We start from the raw sequence: 21,930 nt of genomic DNA on the forward strand, positions 1-21,930 counted from the left end.
TTTGTCCAACGCCTATCTGCATCATTTGGTTTCCTAACTAGAGTAGGACTCTCCAATATCTCAAATTATTAGTCTCAGATTTCTGATTTTGCTGAGATATTCTACTTACATGATCGAATTGTTTGGGTTGAGTTTTTAAACATCTCTCTTTGAAACCCTAATTTAGGGCAGAAGCAGAAATGGAATGGGGAGCAAGACGAGTTGCAGGTGAGCAAAGGGTTCAGAGTTGGGGGTTGGAGTGGATTCCACTTGATGACTAAGATGACAAAAGGTTAAATTCTCTCTTTTTTTCATGTCTTCGCTTCATTCCTGATGAGATTCCTCTTAGGAAGATGAGTTGCAGGTGGAGTGGATTTCAAAATTTTCCCTAATTTCACTAAAGGGTTTTTTTTTTTTTCTTTTTCTTGTAAGGGCAATTCTGTCAGTTCAAGTCTATTTTTTAACAGTGTTAGTCATGAACTGACAGAATGGACCTATATATTGACATTTGCAAACCTCAGGGGGATACGTAGAATTTTCCAAACCTGAGGGATAAAAATATCATTTCGTCAAACCTCAAGAGGGTATGTGTAAATTTCCCTTTTTTTTTTTCATAAGACGTCTAAAAAAATTATATTTTAATCATGGAAATTATGAAGAGCGGGCAAACCCGATACCCATTCCCGCCCGCTCCCGCACCCCATTAACCATTGGTGGAGGGGGAAACTCAATCCATAAAACATTAAAGACATTCTTTTCCAATATTGGCCTCTCACTTACTCCCTCTCGAGAGGACGGTTCACCTACCATCCTAGGGTTTTAGTATTTTCTGACATACCCTACCGATACCCATTCCCGTCCATTCTCACACCCCATTTACCATTGGTGGAGGAAAACTCAATCCTTAAAGCATTAAAGACATTCTTTTCCAATATTGGCATCTCACTTACTCCCTCTCGAGAGGACGATTCACCTACCATCCTAGGGTTTTAGTATTTTCTAACATACCCTCCTCCCGATACCCATTCCCACCCGCTCCCACACCCCATTTACCATTGGTGGAGGGAAACTTGATCCTTGACGCATTAAAGACATTCTTTTCCAATATTGACCTCTCACTGACTCCCTCTATTCTATGATAGTTGTTACCTTTTAGAAAAATGTTTTAGGTGTCTTTTCATGACTTCCAAAGCTCATTCTTTTTTGAGTTTTAAATTCATCGTCTAATTTATCATTTAGACTTCGGTTGTATTTTTTTTTTTTTGGTCACCTTATACGGTCTTTTTGGTATCAATTTTCGGATCAGGATCGTCTTCAGGGAGCCCAATGCCTAGGGCTCGCCCAAGGGACACCCAGCGGCTGGCAGCACCCTGTTCCTATGTCATCCCCTAAATAGTGGGGCCATCTCATCAAACTCAAAAGGATAGATATGCTGTGCTTTTATGGCATTTTCAGTTAGATGACTTTTTGTTGGGCCTAGTGAGCCCATAGACTTAATGGGCCGCCTTGTAAGGGTATCATTGGAAAAGAACAGTTTCGCAGATCTATTGAGGATGATAGACCTCAGCTTCGTCACAATTTTATTCCCTTTTTCAACTCTTTTGTCTAGTTGTCTTTCACTGACGAAGAGTTTTAATTTTTTAAAACGGTTGCGTTTGGTTTCCACGAATGTAGCAAACGACGGTACTCAATCGAAAAGCGCTAAAATTGATTTTTTGGAGGGAGAAATCAGAAAATAAGTTGCAGGTTATCCAAAGCTGTACGAGCATCTCTGGTACGTATCAACACCTTTGCCTTCTCGAATTTGACTTTGAGGTTGCATAGCAGAGCTGGAGATCGATTTGTCATGTATCAGATGAGATTTATCGAATAATTTTTGGTGGATTTTGATCTATTTCATTTGATGATCATTTTTATATCTTTGCTGCGATTACATAGTAAATGGGTTGATGATCATGGCCTTCTTTCGAGTTCAATGTCCAGGATTTGTTTTTCTGACCTTTGACTTTTTTCTGTTCATTTTCGATCCTGAATTATGATACAACGGGTGTGATAGATCGCAAAATTACGTCAATTGAGAGGATAATTGGAAGCTGTGAACTTTTCTAATGGTTTATTAATTTGTAATTCTCCTTGTTTTGTTTCGGATTAAGATAAAGAATTTTGCAATAGCCTTAATGACATCCTCGATCTGGGAATATGTTCTTTTTAAAAGGAAAACTGAAAAAGATTTCAGGAAAACAAAAACCCTGAAAAAGATGCAGAGCAGATAAGGATTTATAGTGAAGCTTTAACTTAATTTGAAATTGTGATATAAATATGGTGCATGAGATGAGAGGGAGCTTTGTAGCGAGGAGTACAAGAAATAGTTCCATTTGTTACTCAGGGAGATGCATGAAGTGGTGATGTCAAAGGAATTAAAGCCCGAAGTGATTAAAGGGATGTATTCAAGAAGGTCCATACAACCTCAATGAAGTCTATATCCCTGCTCCAAGTGAACGAATGACAGAATCAAACAAATTTAAGATAACTTCTAACTTACTTGAAGTCCATCTGCAGTAACCTAATCATGAAATGCTGATTGGTTTCTAATTTAGATGCCACTAACCCCTCCCCTCTCGCTTTCTTTTAGGAATTAATTCTTTTTTCTTTTTTTTTTTTTAAATTTATGAAGTGGTATGGCAGGAAAATATTGAAAACTGTCTTTAACTTATGATGAGTTGGATGGATATGGTCATGGCTGTTACTAGATTATATAATTAAATCATTTTATATATTTTTTTATTTTTTTATTTTTCACTAATCCAACTTCTGGTTGTGCATATGTAGCTTCATGCTTATGATTATTCCCACATTTTTCTGTTTCATGATAATAATATTGATAAGGCTATAGATATGAGTTGTGAGTGTGGTAATGAAAAGATTTTAGGTGGACCTGTCAACTGAATGTTTTCATTGTACTCGCTATGGATTAGTCATCTCATTGCTTCTGGTATTCGCCTTTCTTGGGCATGCAACTTTGTTGTTATAATTTTGGCTACTGCACAGTAATCAGTTAAATTTAATTTTGAATTAGTGTGAAAAACAGACCTTTATCTCTTTGAGATAGTAAGCGAGTTATCCCGCTGCTTCTGGTATTTGCCTTTATCGGGAATGCAACTTTGTTGTTATAATTTTGGCCACTGTCACAGTAATCAGTTAATTTTAGTTTGAATTAATGTGAAAAAACAGACCTTTATCCGTTTGAGATAATAAGCGAGTAAATGGGATAGTTTGAAGATTGGACGGAAAAATAGAAAATGAAAATTTTTGGCCCGCTCGAGATGAACCTCAAACCTTGACCAAGGCACTTCTTCAACGGTCCCAGTCCGTCCGGCCTTCTGGCCCATGAATTCTTTCGAGCAGGGAGGCAGGCGAGCGAGACAGAATGGACGGGCACTGCTAACCAAGCCAAGCCCAGTTCTCGCTGATAGCCGCTGGTAGCGTGCTTCCTTGCTATCATTGTTTCTGAAACTTTGGTGCTTCCATGAACTATTGAGCATTTCTTTGTTTGATAATTATTATCTATACCACAATAATCTGTGTATCTGCCTGATTTCTACCTTCCATTGGCTTTATCTCAAGTATGATGCTTACAGGTATCTGTTTTCATTATGCAGCTCTATCAGCTTGCCGATCTATCAGTTGTTCCTCTTCCAGAACTCTCTATGTGGTGAGCCAATTTATGATGGCAGACTTACCTCGTCATGTCGTTCATTGCTTGTACAGTGGGAAACTTGCATTTTTAGCAATTTTGGTCTCTGCAGGAATTGTATTGCAAATTCTGGTCGGTACTATTTTCATTGTGTGGTCAATGTTGGTCTCTGTATGAGTTCAATTTTTTTTTTTTCTCTCAAAGTTCTTATAATTTTTTATTCATCTTGTGTAATGGTCCAGGCATGTGCTTTGTATAATAATTGGTGGCCAATGTTAACAGGTAATTTGCATAATCACAACTCACAAGTTGACACCTGGAGAATCTTTTAGCAAATGAAATTTTTATGGAAAATTTAATTTCTTGAAGTAATTAGGCTAAAATTGAAATATCTTGGTTAATTTTGAAATAATTAACTAGTTTATTTATTGAACAGTAAAAAAACTCCTACGAAGGAATCAGATGTGACTGAACCATTAATGGCATTGAATTATCAAGGATTTCAAGAGGAATTTTTTCTTTTTGAATTTCTGAAAATATTTCGAAATATTTTAAAGTTTAACATATTTAGGAGATATTTTGCAAGATTAGCATACCAAGGTGTCTGTTCAAAAATTCTGAAGTAGTTGCCCCAAAAGAAAAACATTTTCAATGTAATATATTTTCATTCCTTTGATTCAAAATGGTTCCAAAATGTACTCAATTAAGAATAAATTATTCAAAAACTTTTCCAAAAGGACAAGGTAGCCTCTTTAGGTCCTATCAGTTAACTACCTCTTTGGTTTTTACCCTTGCCTGCTTGATACTGTTGAATAGAAATTGCTCAACGTCTTCCTATAAGTTTATTCCGAAATATAAAAATAAAATCTTGTCAGATGCACCTTGTTGCAAGTCTTGTATAACAAAGGGAGGAGGGAACACATAATGCACAGAGGAAAGCACACTTCGGTGCAAAGTGGAGGTGTGATTTAATCCCAACCTCCTTGTGACAAGCCAAAGACTTTCTACCTGCTGAACCAGCTGGCACCTTTGGCGCTAGAAGATGTGAGATGGCAAACTTTATTTTACAACCAGGTGGCAAGAGCTTATAATGTTGCCAGGGCAAATGGCCTATGTTATTGGAGACCCTCTGGATTTGCATCTTTAAAGTTTGTCTATCTGTGACATGCCAAAATCTACAGTTTATTGATCTCATTTGAAATTTCCCCCTTAAAAACCACCCCATGAAGTGTTCTTTGTTTAAAGAGGGGGGAGAAGGAGAAAAAAGGAAAAATTGAATAAGAGTTTCTCCACATGCTTATTAGGCTAAAACTTGCATTTTTGTGTGTGTGTGTGTGTTGGGGGGGGGGGGGGTGGGTTATGAATAGGTGAATCTCATCTTCCCTGACTGTGAGGTCAAGAATCTAGGGTTATCTGAATCTCCTCAGATATGCTGTCCTGGAAACCTTGCATGTTTGCATGTGTATTACAAATAGCAGAAAAGATGTCTTAATGGTAACTATTCTGGGATATTAAAATACGAAAAATGAGATATTATATCTGGAGGATTCCTCTTTAATCATACTAAAACTGTGATTTTAATGTTTCATATTGTCTTCCTGCAGTATTAATGTACATACTTCTTCCCATGCCTTTGATGTTTCTTGCTGGGTCTGATACCTCCTCTCTTTTTTCTGAGAGTGAGAATAGGTAAGTCCTTTCTTTCAGATAAATTGACTGATCAAAATTTGTGCTAATTATTAAGGCTTGGAATAGAAATTATATTTTTCACTTCGCTCTTGCTTTCAATGCCTATGTCACAGCTGGGTGGATGCTTCTAAGTTCTTGACAGGGGCCTCTGTAGTTGGAAGCATTGCAATACCATCTATATTAAAGCATGCTGATATTATTGGTTGGGAAGCTCTTGCAATGGAGATCTCATCCTTTCTTGTCTTCTTGATCGCCATAGGCTGTTTCGTTCAAATGAACAATGAAGATGATTACAGCAGGTTCTGAGATGCACTATGATCCCCAACTTATTTATATATGGAGTTGCCATTGTCTATTCTATCACACAAGTCGTGTCTTTCACTGATTTGTATCATTGTTGTGTAACCATTTGTGCTCCACAAAGGGAGGAGAAAATTATGTTACTGATTGAATGAAATTTGTTTTCTTAGTATAAAATGTGCGATTGTTGCAGTCAAAACAACACATTTTCTTGTGATCCTTTTCCTTTTCTTTCAATGACCCGAAGGAATTGGAAGTTGCAGCACATTAGATCATTTTTCTCTAAAGAATTTTTTTTTGTGCTCAATTTCTTTAATAATGTGGAATAAGACACTCAAAATTGTGTTTATTCAAGAAGGATCTAAGCTGATAACAACTACCCCAAATGTCAAAACTTGTTTGCTTTCTCCACTGTACAAGCAATTGAAACAGCATACTAACAACGCGACGCAGCTTTGCTGATGTTTTTTTTTTGAGGGTGCTGACCTGAAATTTGTTTCTCAAACTCGAAAAAAGAATGATCAATGTCCCAATTCCAGCACAGTGATGAACAATCTTGTCAGTGGTTGATGCACCGGAGTCGGCTGTTCCCTTCTCGCACTCTGATCGGAGTTGGCTGTCCTCCTCACGCCATTATCCCCTAATTCTCTATAGCCTGTATTCCTCTGTAACCATGCAGGCCTGTGATACTGTAGTTTGTAGTGTAATACCGTAGTCCTGTAATTATGTCTCGAACTATGTCATATGTACTTCCATCTCTATTATCCCCCCCCCCCCAAAAAAAATGAAAGAAAGAAAGAAGAAAAATGGTGAATGTGCAGTGCGGGGTTGAGAGCTCGACACATGGAAGATGTTAAAATTCAACGGTGCCGAGCTCGAAAAAAAAAGAGGGTCAATCGAGTTCTCAGCCCCGAACTGCACCACACTGCACTTTTTAGGGAATTGGAGAGGATTTTAATCCATAAGCAATTCCCTAAATTAAAAAAAAGTGTGATTATTTGTTCTAAATCTACAACTGGCATAAAGCAGTAAATTTAATTTGTACCTTGTGTCCGAAGAGATTTATAATGTTATCGATCCTATATAGTATCATGGTAGGCCTCAAACACAAAGAATTCAAAGGTGAAACTATTCATCCACCTTTCATGAATGTAAGACAAAAGGTGGTTTTCTTAACTCAAGTCTAATTTGTCAAATGTTGTAGGTTAAATTATCCCATTCAACTTCCTTCCAATTATAAGCCAATCTATCTACCCTTTCAAGGGAAAGTCCCCATTCGATTACCCTAACATCTTCCAGTAATGTTAAAGCTAATCATTCTTTGGTCTTAAACAATTGTTAAGAGTTGGATCATTGACTTACTTTTGTCTCCCCGCACCCCCTTAATGTCTTCTTCTAATGAGCTTGTATCTTCTGTGGTTGATATTTCTGAGCTGCCCACTTTGAATTATCCTATATTGATACGCACAGACACAGTTAATAGTGATTTGAGCATTTCAGGTTGTGCCAGAACCAAAATCCAGAGTGTGGCCATGAAACTATTTCAATGTTTTTGGAATTTTTTTTTTGTCTATTTGGAAATATTCTTGACATATAAGGCTATGATGGAGAAGTCAACCTATTTAGCTTATGGGATTCTGTGGATATTATATGTATCTTGAATTAATGTTAATTTCTTATTTTTGTTTTTTTTTTTCTCAAAAAACAAAAAAGAAATAATAAATAAATAATAAAAACAGTGTTGGTAGCAGATGTACAAATAAGAATAAAAAAGGGATTTTTTTAATGGCACTTTTGCACCCCTTAAAGTTTTAAATAGGGAAAATGTTCTCTATACTAGGGTGCAGGCTGTGCCTAGACACATGGGGGTGAGCGAAAAGACCACCTCATCCCCCTTGAATTGGGGAAACATTGTCCTCATGTGTGCCTGGGCGCAGCCTGCGCTATGGCACAGCAAACATCGACCCTAATTTGTAATCTTACTTTTTTACCCTTTTAAGTATGACATACAGTTTGTTTCTAATGAGGGTACCAGTGGTATTTCATATGTGTCACTTTTTTTTTTAAAAGTTTTTTGGTGTCATTCAGACACTCCAAATAATGAAATCCAAAACCTATTTTAACTCGACCCTTACACGTCCAACGTATGAAACCTAATCTAACTCAAACTTTTCAGTTACTCAAATACGGTTGGGGTTCATTGGTTAAAGACTTCTATAGAATCCTCGGGATAAAGCGCCGCAACGAAGTTTAGAATCGCTGTATTAGAAAATCCATCTTCTCCTTCTTCCTCCATTGTTTTCTCTCACTCCACGTTCAGAGAGAGTTCCAGGTTCTCTTCTTTCTCCAGGGGTGGTGACGCTCATGCCGAACGTGAGTTCTCTCTCTCTATACCCTGAAACCCAACGTTTTTCGGTTTCTAAGCTAATGTAGGTGAAGAAAAGGAAAAGCACCTAGTTTTTTATTTCCCAGAAATTAACTGATTTTAAATTTGACTGCTTTTCTGCGCAGAAACCATGGCGACACTAGTTTCTACGGCAGACATTGATGCAAAGGCCATGGGCCTTGGAATTGATATCTCTAAAGTGGATTTAGATTATATACGGCTACCTCCAGGGGAAGATTTTGGTATAAAAAGGTGTTAAACTCGGGTCCTTACCCTAGTTATAGCTATATCGCTTCTAATCTGGTTTATACGATTATTTTGTTTTGATTTGATTAATTGTATATTTTTCTCTCTTTGTAGTGACGATGATGAAGATATTTTCAAAGAGGATGCCCAAGAATTCGAAACTGGTTTTGGGAATGTCATTGTTGTAGGTAATCTTCCAGTTGTTCCACCGGAGAAATTTGAAAAGCTCGAAGTAGTCATCCGGAAAATATACAGTCAAATTGGTGTTATAAAGGATGATGGGCTTTGGATGCCTGTCAACCGTGAAACCAAAAAGACTCTTGGTTATTGTTTTATTGAGTTCAATACTCTTCAGGTAACAAAAATCCAAATATTCTAGAATCTTGTAGATTAGTGAACTAATTTAACTGTAAATTTGAAAAAAAATTGTGCGAAATTATTCATGGGGTTGTGGCTTTTCCTCCTCCGGAAGTTGGTTAAATAAATGTACCATATAGCAGTTGTTACTTGTCACTTGGCTGTTAATCTGCACATGCAATACAAAAATCTTTTCCCTTTTGGTTGATTGATGATTATAATACCAACCCTTTTATCCCCCATTATTTCATCATCTGGACCTAGATGAATTCAGTAAGCACTTCCTCTTATTGAATTGAAAGCAAATTTTATACTGAACCAACACTATAAAAAAAAAGGCATGTATTTAAGCAACATTGATACTGCTATGGATGGAATTTGGGGTAACAGGATGTCTAGCTGGTCTTGGACTCTTGGGACTTGGGACTTGGAACTTGGAACTAGGGGTTGAGATGGTGAATCATATAATAGTGTATGATTTGAATTGCTAAAAGGAAGCTTTAAGACTTCTTTTGATTCAATATGATAGTTCCGAAGGGGGTAGAGATCAGTTGGCAAGGACCAAAACCTCAGAATTAAGGTGTTATAAGTTCAGCTCTCCTTGGGATAGTTCTTGGGTAGAAGTGCTAGGGTAGTTACTGTTGTCACTTCTTTTTTTCCCCCATTCTATAGATATTATGTGTTTCTGCAATTATTAAAATTCTACTCATCTCCTTGGCAAATATTTTCTGATTTCTCTGTGAAGTAGAATTCCATATCTGTATTCATGTTTAAATTCATCAAAGGAAATTTCTTCTTTTTTTGTTGTTGTAGGAGGCCGAGCTTGCAAAGGAGAAGACACATTTATACAAGTTGGACAAGGCACACATATTTTCTGTGAACTTATTTGACGACTTTGATAGGTTCATGAAAGTTCCTGATGAATGGGTTCCTCCTGAGATCAAGCCTTATACACCTGGGGTAACCTTTGAATCTTCTGATTCTTAATATCATTTCTTTCCTGTTTATTCTTTATTATGCTTCTTGCCCAATTTTTCAGGCAGCATATTTCCATTAAGATTTGAAATTGAGATTGCTACTCAGTGGATGAACTTTGTATTAAGTTTAGTTGCTACTCAGCGGGTGAACTTTGAATTAAGCTTAAACTACTGCAAAAATGTCTGCTTTATTTATTCAGGGTTCTTAAGTCACATTAGAGAGTGGACCTTGGTGCAATGGTTAGATTGCTCCATTGTGACCAGTAGGCAGGGGTAAGGCTCTCTGCGAAGCAGGGGTAAGGCTGCGTACATTATGACCTTCCCCAGACCCCACAGTGGCGGGAGCCTGGTGCACTGGGTACTCCCTTTTTTTCTTAAGTCACATTAAAATTCCATACTCGATCTCATAGATACATGGAGAATTCTGTTGAAATCTGTATTCGATGAGTTATACGGCCTGGAGAGAGATTTCATATCATTGGCATGGAAATGCTGATTTACAGCCTGAGGGGGTACCCACGTAAATGTTCATATTTATTTGTAAACTGTGTTTTTGGACTTGAGCTTTTATTTTTTCTGAATTTCTTTTCGTCTCTCTCTCTCTATTGGTTTTTATTTTTTATTTTTATGTTTATCGTATTTTAATGGAAAACTGTGACATGTTTGCTGAATATTTCCTATATTATGTTCTTGGTGCAGGAAAATCTACAACAGTGGCTTACAGATGAGAAAGCCCGAGATCAGTTTGTAATCCGTGCTGGATCAGACACTGAGGTGTTATGGAATGATTCCAGACATCTAAAGCCTGAACTTGTTTACCGTCGGGGTGTAAGTGAATCTCCTAACAATATTCTCTTGTTCTCATTGAATAAAACTTCCAGTGATGTCCTTTTACCCCTATCTTATCTGTTTGGACTTCTTTGAAAACTGAGGAAGACGGTGGAAAGATTGACTTTTTATTTATTTATTTGGAGACCTTTTTAATTTTATCTTCTTGTGTCATCAGCCTGTGAAAAATGCCAAAGCCCATTAAAACTTATCCAATGCACGATCTTCTGAGGGGTTTTGGTCAAGTTCAATTAGAGTTGATTACCTTGTCATCATAGACAACCCGTTCAAACTCATTCACAGTTTGGACCCTCCTCTCCCTTTTTGCATAGCAACAGTGGTGGGAGGCCGTTAGTGCAGGAAGTGGCAACATTATTCTCCTCTTTGCTGTCTTTCTACTTGCCCAGAAAATACCTGAGTGATGGTAGCATTGAAGCCAATGGAAGTGTCTGTCCTGTGTCTAGATGTACCTAGCAATCCCCTTACTCTCTTTGTCTTTTTCCGCATTTTGGGCATGATTTGGATTCTAGGCTGTTTGATAACTTGTCCCCTACTTTGTCCTTTACAAATTTTTTTTTCAAGATTATGCCATTTATTTGTACTTAATAGCTTTAAACAGCTATATGACTGATTTATGTCTGGCTTTGTTGGCAGTATTGGACCGAAAGTTTTGTTCAATGGTCCCCTCTTGGGACATACTTGGCCACAGTGCACAGGCAGGGTGCTGCTGTTTGGGGAGGTGCCACTACCTTTAACCGCCTAACGCGTTATGCTCATCCCCAGGTTACAGTCTCTTATTTTTTCAACTTGTCCCCTGTGTAGCTTTCTTTTCTTTTACTTATAGTGTTGCTTCAATGGAATTGAATGTAGGTTAAGCTCATTGATTTCTCTCCTGGGGAGAAATATTTGGTTACATATAGTAGCCATGAACCAAGCAATCCTCGTGACACCCATGTGAGCATTCATTCTTAGTTATCATGCAGATTATTTGTTTGTTATGAAGGATCATTTTTGCATTTTAACATGTTCTGTTAATGCAGAGGGTTGTCTTGAACATCTTTGATGTTAGGACTGGAAAAGTTATGAGAGATTTCAAGGGAAGTGCTGAAGAGTTTGCCACTGGCGGCACTGGGGGTGTGTCTGGAGTGTCATGGCCAGTCTTTAGGTGATTTATTATATATGTCAGTCGTATGTGTGAACATTGTGATGTTGAATCTATCTTCTGAATCTTTTTTATTACTCTTCAGGTGGGGAGGTGGGAGAGATGACAAATTTTTTGCTAGAATTGGGAAGAATGTGATCTCTGTCTATGATACAGAAACATTCACTCTTATTGACAAGAAGTCCTTGAAGGTTGAAAATGTGATGGACTTCAGTTGGTCACCCACAGATCCCATACTGGCAGTCTTTGTTCCGGAGCTAGGTGGTGGGAACCAACCTGCCAGGGTGAGTATACGATGTTTTTTTATGAGAGGTGGTTCTTTTTGTCATGTAACTTATTTTCTTCTTCTGTGTTCTATTAACAGGTTAGCCTTGTCCAAATTCCTAGCAAGGAAGAACTGAGGCAGAAGAATCTTTTCAGTGTTAGTGATTGCAAAATGTACTGGCAAAGCAATGGGGACTACCTTGCTGTTAAGGTTGACCGGTACACTAAAACCAAAAAAAGCACGTATACTGGTTTTGAGCTTTTCCGTATAAAGGAAAGGGATATGCCCATTGAGGTTTTGGAGCTTGAGAATAAGAATGACAAAATTGTTGCCTTTTCCTGGGAACCGAAAGGTCACAGGTTTGCTATTATCCACGGAGACAGTCCCAAGCCAGACATAAGCATATATTCTCTGTGGAGTGCTCACAACTCAGGACGTGTCTCAAAGCTCACTACTCTCAAAGGAAAACAGGCTAATGCTCTTTATTGGTCTCCTGCTGGACGCTTCATTATCCTTGCAGGGTTAAAGGGTTTCAACGGGCAGTTGGAATTCTATAATGTTGACGAGCTTGAGACAATGGGAACAGGCGAGCATTTCATGGCAACTGACATAGAATGGGATCCAACTGGAAGGTACTACAAGGGCTTATCATTATTATTAGGGAAAAAGCTGGGCACACTGCCCACATACCGCAAGCTAGCGCCTGCTGTGTCTATCTCTCTCTTCCCCCTTTGAAATGATCCCCACCCCTCCTGTATGATGCACCATCCTGCGCCCCCATTGGTGCTGCCAGCTAGCTTGCTGCACCCGGGCAGTGTGCCTATTCTTCTCCCTTGTTATTATACTTGGGGGTCAGGATACAGCCTCTCCACGAAGTGGGGGTAAGGCTGCGTAAATTATGACCTTCTCCAGATCCCGCAGTGGTGGGGAGCTCGTGCACTGGGTACACCCTTTTTATACACTTGGGAACATTGCAAATTTTAGCCTCACAATGTTTATTTTGTTTGTCTGAATAAAAAAATTAGATTTTTTCGTTTTATTGTGAAGCTTAAGAATAATATATTTCATTTTCTGCACTACACAGAAGGTTCTTTTTAGAAACAAACTGGTCATATTTTGCTAGTCTCTTAAAAGTTTTCTGGAATATTTTCCTTGCTTTATTTTGTATGATAATTTTTGACACTTTTTTTGGGGTTTCTATAGGTATGTTGCAACATCGGTGACTTCAGTTCATGAAATGGAGAATGGGTTCAATATTTGGTCCTTCAATGGCAAGCTGCTATATCAGATCCCAAGGGACCATTTCTATCAGGTAGAGCAATAAATGTCCCAGTCAAACATCTTTGATCCATTGATGTATAAATTTTGGTTATTATATTCCAGTGGAAAAAATTTGGTATTACCAGTACATGTGTGGCTGTTGTATGAAGATTTGATCCACATTAGAGCTTAATTTCAATGAGCTCTCCCCAACCGCAGTGCGGTGGCTAACTGATATACCTTTTTTTAAAGGATCTGCTTACTGTATAGTCTGTAACATTTCATTAATTACAGTAGGACATTTTTGGAAATTCTCTCTTTGCTCTGATCTACATACTAAGTTCTTGTTTTCCCTTTGCCCAGTTTTTGTGGCGACCAAGGCCACCATCCTTCTTAAGTGCAGAGAAAGAGGAAGAGATAGGAAAGAACCTGAAGAAGTACAGCAAGAAGTATGAGGCAGAGGACCAGGATGTCTCATTGCTTCTTAGTGAACAGGATCGGGAAAAGCGGAAGATGCTACAGGAGGAATGGGACTGCTGGTCCCAGGAATGGAAGAAGTTTCATGAAGAAGAGATGGAGATACGGCAGTTATTAAGGGATGGGGAAGCAAGTGATGAGGAAGAAAAGTATGAGGCCGAGGAAGTTGAAGTAGAAGAAGTTTTGAATGTAACAGAGGAGGTCATCTCCTATGATGAGCAGACTATGAATTAGACGAGTTAATACTCGTTGGCTTGGTGTTTGTTGAGTTGTTCAAGGGTAGCCCCAATTTTGAGGTATTCATTTTTGTTTTGGTTGGTTAAATTTCTGTATATCTACGATGGTTTTGAAGTTTATTTTTGGTGGGAGGAAATTATTTATAAAACTAAAGTGAAACAGAAAAATTACAGAGTAGCATTGCTCTTGACAAAGTTAGCTGAGAGTTTTAGACATGTAGCAAACTTAGCAAAAACATGAGGCATATGAACATGATCGCGAGGGACCTTCTATACCTCCATTGCTTCTAAAAGTTCTTGAGTAATTGTGTAATATCATAAAGTATAGCAAAAAGAGACCAAGGCCATAGTGATGAAATTTCTGAAGTGAGCCATGATGCCATTTGATCCGAGTCCGTCCAAACTTCTAGAAGCTGGATGCTCTTGGCTGCTGCATCTTTGATAGCTTGTTTGATTGTTTTCCCTTCTGCTTCAGCTGTTGAACTTGAGAAATCATGATCTTATAAGACAGAATTACAATCGTTATCGAGAAAGAGACAGGATGCTCAACTTGACCCCTATGTAGTCTGTAAAAAACTGCTGTCATTAATGTCAGTAATAACAAGGTAATGACCATCAGTTTGTTTAAAAACAACAATTGCATGCCGTTATTTCAACGTGGATTTCCATCATTTGGCTTGTTGAATTCTTTCCATGGCTGTTCCAGTAGACAGTGGCCTAAACTTGGAATTGGTACATGGCTCCACTCAGGTCTTCCTTGTGATAGTTGTGGGGTTGAAATTTTGTGGACAAGTAAACCTCAAGATCCCTTCATTACATGATAAGTTTCAAAATAATCAAAGTTTGTCATTATTTGTGATGGTTGTTTTGACTCAATAACCAATACTGCTAGTTATTTTAGTAGTGTCTCAATTTTGCTTTTGCTTCTATGAATCATGGGGGTTCAAGGACTTATTGGTACCGAAGGCCAGAGGCATTTTGTAGGATCTACAACAGGCGATGGCAGAAGGATACCATAGAGTAGAGATTTGGATAGATAATGCTGATCTTGCTACATAGCTTAAGTAGGGGAATCGGCGGATTGGCCTTGGGAGTTGTTTCGGATTCTATTAACAGTCACTTCTTTGTCTTTTAAGATGAATGTAATATTTGATCTTAAGGATGATAGCCCATAAGACTAGGATAACTAAATTATCTTTGTGTTTTAGAAGGTGATGTAGCTTAACTCTTTTTGTTTTTTTTGTTTACTTTTGTTTTTTTATATCTTGGCAAAAAAAATTTGCTATTACATGTAGAATAAAGTGATGCATGGGAAAGGAAATGTTTCATGCGACTTGAAGCATTGTAATTTATCTTGAAAATTCATATTGAAAATCCAATACATGGGAAGATATTCGATTAAATTACAATCTAAAATTTGACAAGTTACACAATATCCTCTCTATCCAACAGTTGAAATTGCTACATCATCTCTTCATGTGGCACAATTAAGGTAGATTGTTAATGAAGACTTTTTCATCCGGCCGTATAATTTAAATATTTTAACTATTAAAACATTGCATCACCATTTGAAGTCTTAAATACATATCTTTTATATAGACCTGTAGTAAACACTTGTAATATAACACAATTATTTTTTTTAATGAGTAAATTTTTGTGATTTCACAAATCAACTTGAAAAATGTGTAAAATAAAGATATTTCATGATGATATCGTAACGATAAAATTTACGATAAAAAATATTTTTTACCCTCAACTTAAAGAACTTTGAAGAATAAAATAAGTTCAAAAAATATCACAAGTTCTAAGATCACTACTTTGGTGACCTAAAAAAACCCTTTATTTTATGGGAGAATCGGTCCTGGGCCTTGCGTGGCTCCCATGTGTAGACACATAAATCGCCTTACCCCTATGCAAAGACAAAAATCTCAAGCGATCAAGGCTGTTTGTGTGCCTAGGTGTGGGAGCCACGCAAGGTGCACGATCGGATAACGTTCTATTTCCCAATTAGGGGAAAAGAACTCTATCCGGGAGTGTGGTTTGCGCCAACACTTCCATGAGTCTAGCTCTCTCCTCCCCAAATGAGAGTGCTAGTGTAGGCCACACTCTCGGAAACTACTTCCCTTTAAGTTAAAGAAAATTCATATTACATCCCAAAACGATGTTTGTGTTTTCAGTAGAGAAGTCACTCCTGGTATCTGTCACACTCAGGGTATTAAAACACGGAACTGGCAATGGAATTGGTCATTAGATTGGAATCCAAATTGGAATCGGGCCGAATCGGTGCTTATGAACTTAGAATCGGTCCTCAGATCCGAAAACATGGAATTTCTAGGGTTTTTGGGTGTGAATCGCCATGGCGGAAATCAGGATTGGTCAAACCGATTCCGAACCGGACCGGCCGATTCACTGATCCGATTTCCGATTTTTAAAAGTCTGTTGTGCCCTTCTCCCTTTCAAAAGGAATTATAACCAGAGACGATCAAGAATACCGAAACTGTAACACAGATCGTCAGGCCTTCTCTTCTTTCATTTTGGATTTCTTAGCCATGGACGAAGAGCAACGAAAGATCCTCCTCGAATCAGCTTCTCGTTTCCCAAAACCTCAGGGTCTGTAAACCTGAAAACCTTTTGCTTTTCTATTGAAATTTTACTTCCTCCATCTGTTCTTACTTGGCTTACGATATATACATTGCCTATAATTTTAATTGCAGGAGTGAAGCTTTCATATGGGACAGCCGGGTTTAGGGCTGACGCTTCGATACTGTCGTCTACAGTTTTCAGAGTTGGGATCCTGGCAGCTCTGAGATCTCTGAAAACCCAATCTTTTATTGGGTTGATGATCACAGCTTCCCATAATCAAGTCTCCGATAATGGGGTTAAAGTCGCTGACCCTAGTGGTGGCATGCTGACGCAGGAGTGGGAGCCCTTCGCCGACGCCATGGCAAATGCCGTTGATGCTGAAGATCTCGTCCAGGTCGGTTTTCTGTTGTTTCAGCTGATTTTATCTGATCTTGGGAATTGATTTTCTCTCTTCGATATTTATATAATGTTTGTTTTTAAGAATTGTACTGTTGGATTTGAAGAAATTATTACTTATTGCTTTTGGCTGTAAAGTTGATTCATTCCTGAAATATTTGGTTTTCATTATACTTTTCTGCTTGATGTTTGGTAAACTTGGAGAATTCAACTGATGGGCATCTTGTGGGTTCCTGAATAGATTTCAGAGGTGCCCTTCAAATGGGAATAAAGTGCATTTTTTTTGTTTGGATTTTCAAACAGTTGATAACTGATTTTGCGAAGAAGGAGAACATTTCATTTGGGGCAGACCACTCGGGACAGGTACTATTGGGAAGAGATACAAGGCCCAGCGGAGAATCTCTCCTTGAAGCTGCAAAACAGGTAAAGCTTCTTTCTTTTTTTTTCCCACCTCCGAACTTTGTGTCATCTCTTTTGAGCTTGCTTCACCCTGAAATAATAATCAGTTAACATTTTTACTTTATGTTTGACGAAAGGGAGTCAATTCCATAGTTGGATCATTTGCAGCCGATAAGGGGGTGCTCACGACCCCACAACTCCATTGGATGGTCCGCTGTGCAAACAAAGGCATGAGGGTTTCTGAACTTGACTATTTTGAGCAACTCTCCAACTCTTTTGGGTTAGTTTCAGGAAACCCTTCTGTATATGTTAATTTGGTTGAACTGTTCCTTTTTGAACTCTTTGTTGGTTGCTTAACATGCTTACGCTATTCCTGCAGGTGTTTAATTGATTTGATCCCTCAGAAGACCATGCTGCAACTAATGGATGACACGTTGAAAGTGGATGGAGCTAATGGTGTTGGTGGAGAAAAGCTTGAAGAGTTGAAGAAATTGTTGAAGGGCTTGGTGATTCAGGTCCATAATTCTGGCAAGGAAGGAGGTTTTCTTAATGACAGAGTTGGTGCTGATTATGTACAGAAGGAGAAAATTGTTCCATGTGGGTTTGGTCCAAATGATGTTGGGATAAGGTTAGCCATCTACCTCTGCATTCGTTTTCATTAAAGCATGGATTGGACTGGCTGAGTCACACAAGTGCTCTACTAAGTCAAACTAACAAGACCAGTTTGGCTTCTGAAACCTTTTGACACCTGATTTTCTACTCATGTTTGATCACATTATTAAAATTTCCATTAGAACAAATCCTGCTTTGTAAAATGTCTTATGACATTAGACATGGATTCAAGTTGAAATATTTTTGCCTGATAGCTTTTTGATGTTGAGTTTGGTTTCAGTTCATGGTCGCTAAATGCATGGGTGGTTCTAGTGTTTCAGGTGTGCAAGTTTGGATGGGGATGCTGATCGGCTTGTCTATTTCCGTGTCCTATCAGAAAGTAACAACAAGATTGATCTTGTTGATGGAGACAAGATATTATCTCTATTCGCCCTATTTATGAAGGAGCAATTAAGTATTCTCAACAAGAAGGAAAATGAAAATGCAAATAATGATCACCCAGTACAGCTGGGTGTAGTTCAGACAGCATATGCCAATGGGGCTTCAACCATCTACCTTAAACAGATGGGCTTGGAAGTTGTATTTACTCCAACTGGAGTGAAATACCTGCATGAGAAAGCTGCTGATTATGATATTGGAATTTACTTTGAGGCAAATGGTCATGGAGCCATCTTGTTCTCAGAACATTTTTTATGTTGGTTGGAGGCTAAAAACAGTGAACTTGCTTCCATATCCAAAGGTTTATAGCTGACTTTCCCCCCTTATTGTCTAGCTGTGCTCATATTATTGACTAGTTTATCAAAGTTGCTGAACAATTTTGTTTTCTTCTTTTAGGTACGGAGCAACAAAAGGCTGCACTGAGACTGTTGGCAGTCAGTAAGTTGATCAATCAGGCAGTTGGAGATGCCTTGAGTGGTTTGCTTTTGGTGGAGGCTATCTTACAACATATGGGATGGTCTATACAGAAATGGAGTGAACTATATCAGGATCTGCCAAGTAGGCAGATTAAGGTCAGTCCCTTAATTCCGTACAAGTTAGGGAACCCAAATTTGCTAAATTAATCAACCTACACTGTTTTGTAAAAGGTGTGAATTCTGATTGAAATGGACTCTAATTGCCTGTTCATGAATTTTTTTTTTTGGATTAATTTAGAAAGTAAGTGAAACGGCGAGGATACATTTATCTGCATCCGAGTGTTGCCAGCTGAAACAGAATTACAGAACAACGTACTAAATAACAAAATATTTCATGACAGTGACTGTTTGATCCATCTTTTTATAGTTCAGACTTCAGTGTTGCATGTATTAAGTAAAGCTGCTATTGCCATTGGAGATTGAACATAGTGCAATTAGAAGTGCTTAAGCAATGTGATGTAAGACCATAATTGCATGGACCTGCATACTAGGTGGACTGTAGGAAATTGTTGTTTCATGCTTCTCATCTACTCTTTAATTTTTTTTTCGTGTGTGTGTGTGTTTGGGAGGGGAGGGGGTGTTGTGCGTAGCTTGATTAATTTTTCTCTCATAGCTGAGAAAGACTTAACATTGAGCCCCTGAATTGAAGTAGATTGTGGTAAAAATTGCTTAAACTTTCCATTTGGTTTTATCCTCTCCATATTTTTGGTCCTAAATTGATTTTAAAAATTTAATCACAATCTATATATGTAAATGTATATTGGTAATTTGGTATGAAATCTTGTTAGGATTTTTAAATTTTGGTTACTAGGCAACTTGCAGTTATCACCTAATCCGCAATTCACCATGGGGAGGCTTACATGCCTAGACATCTCTTAGCTGTCTTGACCACACGGGGATTAGCTTAAGTGTTTGCTTGGTCTGGAATATCAATGGAACAACATGTTTTTACACTTGCTACAAATTATGAAACTACAGAAAGACTACCTCCTACTTCAATGAACCGTCAGCGTAGGACCGGTTAGAGAAGGCCAGAAATTGAGATGAGACCTGAGTTGCAGGGGAGAGAGGGAATCACATAATCACCCCACACTCACTTCTCACACACGTTGAGCAAACCCAATCAACTTTCCATTCAATTCTGTCTTCCAACATTGAATACATGCAATTATATAAAGAAAAACAAATAAGACTATTAACTAGACTCTAAGACTGAAACTAGCTTACAATCGAACTCTATCTGCTATTCCTATGCATCCAACTCAAAACATGAATAAAAGACATAAAGATTAACTAAATTACTTCCAATACTTAGTGGACCAAAAACCCAGGTTGGGCCGGTTTCATCTAGGTTTGGGTTTCCAGACCTGGTTATGCTGGTCCAACCAGTCAATGCTACTGCATCAATTCTCGTCCTCTGAAAAGAACGCAACTCCATCGAGGAGTTTGGACAAGGACCGAGGAGGCCATCTGACTTAACAGTTAACACGCTGGAGGATAAAAGATTTTGTTGTCTGCTGAAGCTTGAATGCCAGAAGGCCTTACCTGGGAGGAACTTCATTTTGAATCCACCATGTTTGAAGGGGTAATTGTTCTCATAACCACAATGTTGAGCCTTCTTATCAAACAACCACTGACACCCCAAGAGGATGTGACACACCTTTAAGGATAGGACATCACACCTTCAAGTTGTTGTAGAATCTCACTATTGGCTACTCCACTATGGCGAGGATATAGTTAAAATCTGCAAATTGGTGATGATTCCGAGGCTCGGAAACCCTATTTGGCATCATTAGGAGCCCACACAAGCACAGAAATGCTCAAATTAAAGTATCAGTGGCAAAACAGTAAATAACTGAAGTTTAGGAGAATCTTAAATGCCTGTTAACAAATAGAGAGTAGGGGGATATAAAGGGAATTAAAGTTGTCAATGCACTACCGTGGGTGTGGAGTTATAAAGGAAGGGGGTAGTTCTGGAAATAAAAGAAAATAGGAGCTAAATGGAATAAAAGAATAAAATGCCCAGCAATATGGGGACTAGGTTTTTTAAAAGGATAACTTATCCTTGGGGGAGGGGTAGAAGACGTATTTGAGTTGTCTTTCTACCTCTGGAGTATCAGCGGAGAACCAGTGGTGGATGGGTTCAAGTTCGAGTTCAACTTTGACAAGGAGACCATCAACTCATGACGTCTGGAACACCGGAAAGTAGGGATTTGAACCACAAGTACAGCCTTCTGAAACCATATGATTCCCCCCAACTCCGGCCCCTCTTTTTTTATGTTCTTTCTTTGCTGGCGGAAGAGAAGTGTTTGAAGTAAATATGTGGACATAATTGAAGATATGTATGAGGGTGTGGTGACTAGTGTAAGAACCGTGGGGGGGGGTGTCAAGGTAGTGAATTCCCAAATTGCAATTATATTAAGAGAAACAAACAAGACTCCTAGCTAGACTCTAAGACTGAAACTAACTTTGCATCCAACTCTATCTCCTATTCCTACGCATCCAACTCAAAATATGAATGAAAGACAAAGACTACCTAAATTATTTCCAACCTTTATTGGACCAAAAACCGAGGTTGGGCCAGTTTCGTCTGGGTTTGGGTTTCTAAACCCGGTCATGCTGGTCCAACCATTCGAGTGCTATCAACCATGGTTTTTTGAGTTTGAGGAGTTCTACTGTCAAAGTATATCTGACTTTAAGGTAGCTATGCCTACTTGAAAACACTTTATGCTACTTTTAGGCAATTATTTTTTAGAGCTATGCGTACACTTAATCTCTTGAAATTTTTCGATCCTGCCTAGGAATTGATGTGTCAACTGCTTTTCTGATCAAATCAGGTAAAAGTTGCAGACAGAACTGCTGTTATTACAACAAATGCAGAAACTGTGGTTGTTAGGCCGTCTGGACTTCAGGAAGTGATTGATGCTGAAACTGGTACTATATTAATAGGGGCTTTTAATGACAGCTCTCTTTGTTTGTGTGCTCATTTTAATTTCTGTATTGGTGTTCATGGTCCAGTCCATGATGTAGTTCAGGCAATAATTGGAAGTTGGAACCACATAGGGCCATGCTGCACACTGGGCCACTTGAGAAAACAACAGATGCTACCCCAGGGCAGACCTATTTACACCCTGCTACACATGGTCATCAAGCTGGTCATTGCAGATTTC

At 38.4% G+C, this 21,930-nt stretch overlaps 3 protein-coding genes and 1 long non-coding RNA gene across 7 annotated transcripts in view; 3 read left to right on the forward strand and 1 right to left on the reverse strand.

Annotated features, from left to right (window-relative positions):
* The first annotated feature begins 1,691 nt into the window (after window positions 1-1,691).
* LOC122663893 (vacuolar protein sorting-associated protein 55 homolog) lies at window positions 1,692-5,839 on the forward strand. 2 transcript variants are annotated; one of them, XM_043859563.1, is made up of 5 exons: window positions 1,692-1,753; window positions 3,679-3,805; window positions 3,916-3,955; window positions 5,278-5,362; window positions 5,476-5,839. In XM_043859563.1, exons 2-5 carry the CDS (start codon window positions 3,704-3,706, stop codon window positions 5,666-5,668), a joined length of 420 nt encoding a protein of 139 aa, XP_043715498.1. In that variant the 5' UTR covers window positions 1,692-1,753; window positions 3,679-3,703; the 3' UTR covers window positions 5,669-5,839. The 2 variants fall into 2 exon arrangements, with proteins under 2 accessions (XP_043715498.1, XP_043715497.1); XM_043859562.1 differs by having other exon boundaries at window positions 1,698-1,753; window positions 3,639-3,805.
* Window positions 1,859-2,187, reverse strand: LOC122663894. The gene is made up of 2 exons (XR_006333239.1): window positions 2,022-2,187; window positions 1,859-1,984 (listed from the first exon to the last, which is right to left on the reverse strand). It is a non-coding gene; the product is annotated as an uncharacterized LOC122663894 (long non-coding RNA).
* Window positions 5,840-8,178: 2,339 nt separating the features above from the next.
* LOC122665928 (eukaryotic translation initiation factor 3 subunit B-like) lies at window positions 8,179-13,925 on the forward strand. The gene is made up of 11 exons (XM_043862054.1): window positions 8,179-8,300; window positions 8,409-8,649; window positions 9,465-9,611; window positions 10,328-10,456; window positions 11,111-11,239; window positions 11,327-11,410; window positions 11,497-11,621; window positions 11,704-11,902; window positions 11,983-12,515; window positions 13,087-13,195; window positions 13,507-13,925. The coding sequence occupies exons 1-11, from the start codon at window positions 8,179-8,181 to the stop codon at window positions 13,852-13,854; spliced, it is 2,166 nt and encodes a 721-aa protein (XP_043717989.1). The 3' UTR covers window positions 13,855-13,925.
* Window positions 13,926-16,319: 2,394 nt separating this feature from the next.
* LOC122664002 (phosphoacetylglucosamine mutase) overlaps window positions 16,320-21,930 on the forward strand; it is a 52,626-nt gene continuing 47,015 nt past the window's right edge. For 2 of the 3 annotated variants that reach the window (XR_006333260.1, XM_043859673.1), the window contains exons 1-8: window positions 16,332-16,466; window positions 16,571-16,833; window positions 17,139-17,258; window positions 17,372-17,514; window positions 17,614-17,862; window positions 18,167-18,585; window positions 18,681-18,856; window positions 21,598-21,694. Coding sequence is in view for 2 of the 3 variants with exons in the window: in XM_043859673.1 (XP_043715608.1) it covers window positions 16,406-16,466; window positions 16,571-16,833; window positions 17,139-17,258; window positions 17,372-17,514; window positions 17,614-17,862; window positions 18,167-18,585; window positions 18,681-18,856; window positions 21,598-21,694 (1,528 nt within the window). In the remaining variant the exon portion in view is untranslated. Of the gene's footprint in view, window positions 16,467-16,570; window positions 16,834-17,138; window positions 17,259-17,371; window positions 17,515-17,613; window positions 17,863-18,166; window positions 18,586-18,680; window positions 18,857-21,597; window positions 21,695-21,930 lie in introns of all 3 variants that reach the window. The other variant, XM_043859674.1, reaches the window with a different exon arrangement.

Source organism: Telopea speciosissima, chromosome 6 (genome assembly GCF_018873765.1).
Source record: "Telopea speciosissima isolate NSW1024214 ecotype Mountain lineage chromosome 6, Tspe_v1, whole genome shotgun sequence".
Classification (NCBI taxonomy): domain Eukaryota; kingdom Viridiplantae; phylum Streptophyta; class Magnoliopsida; order Proteales; family Proteaceae; genus Telopea; species Telopea speciosissima.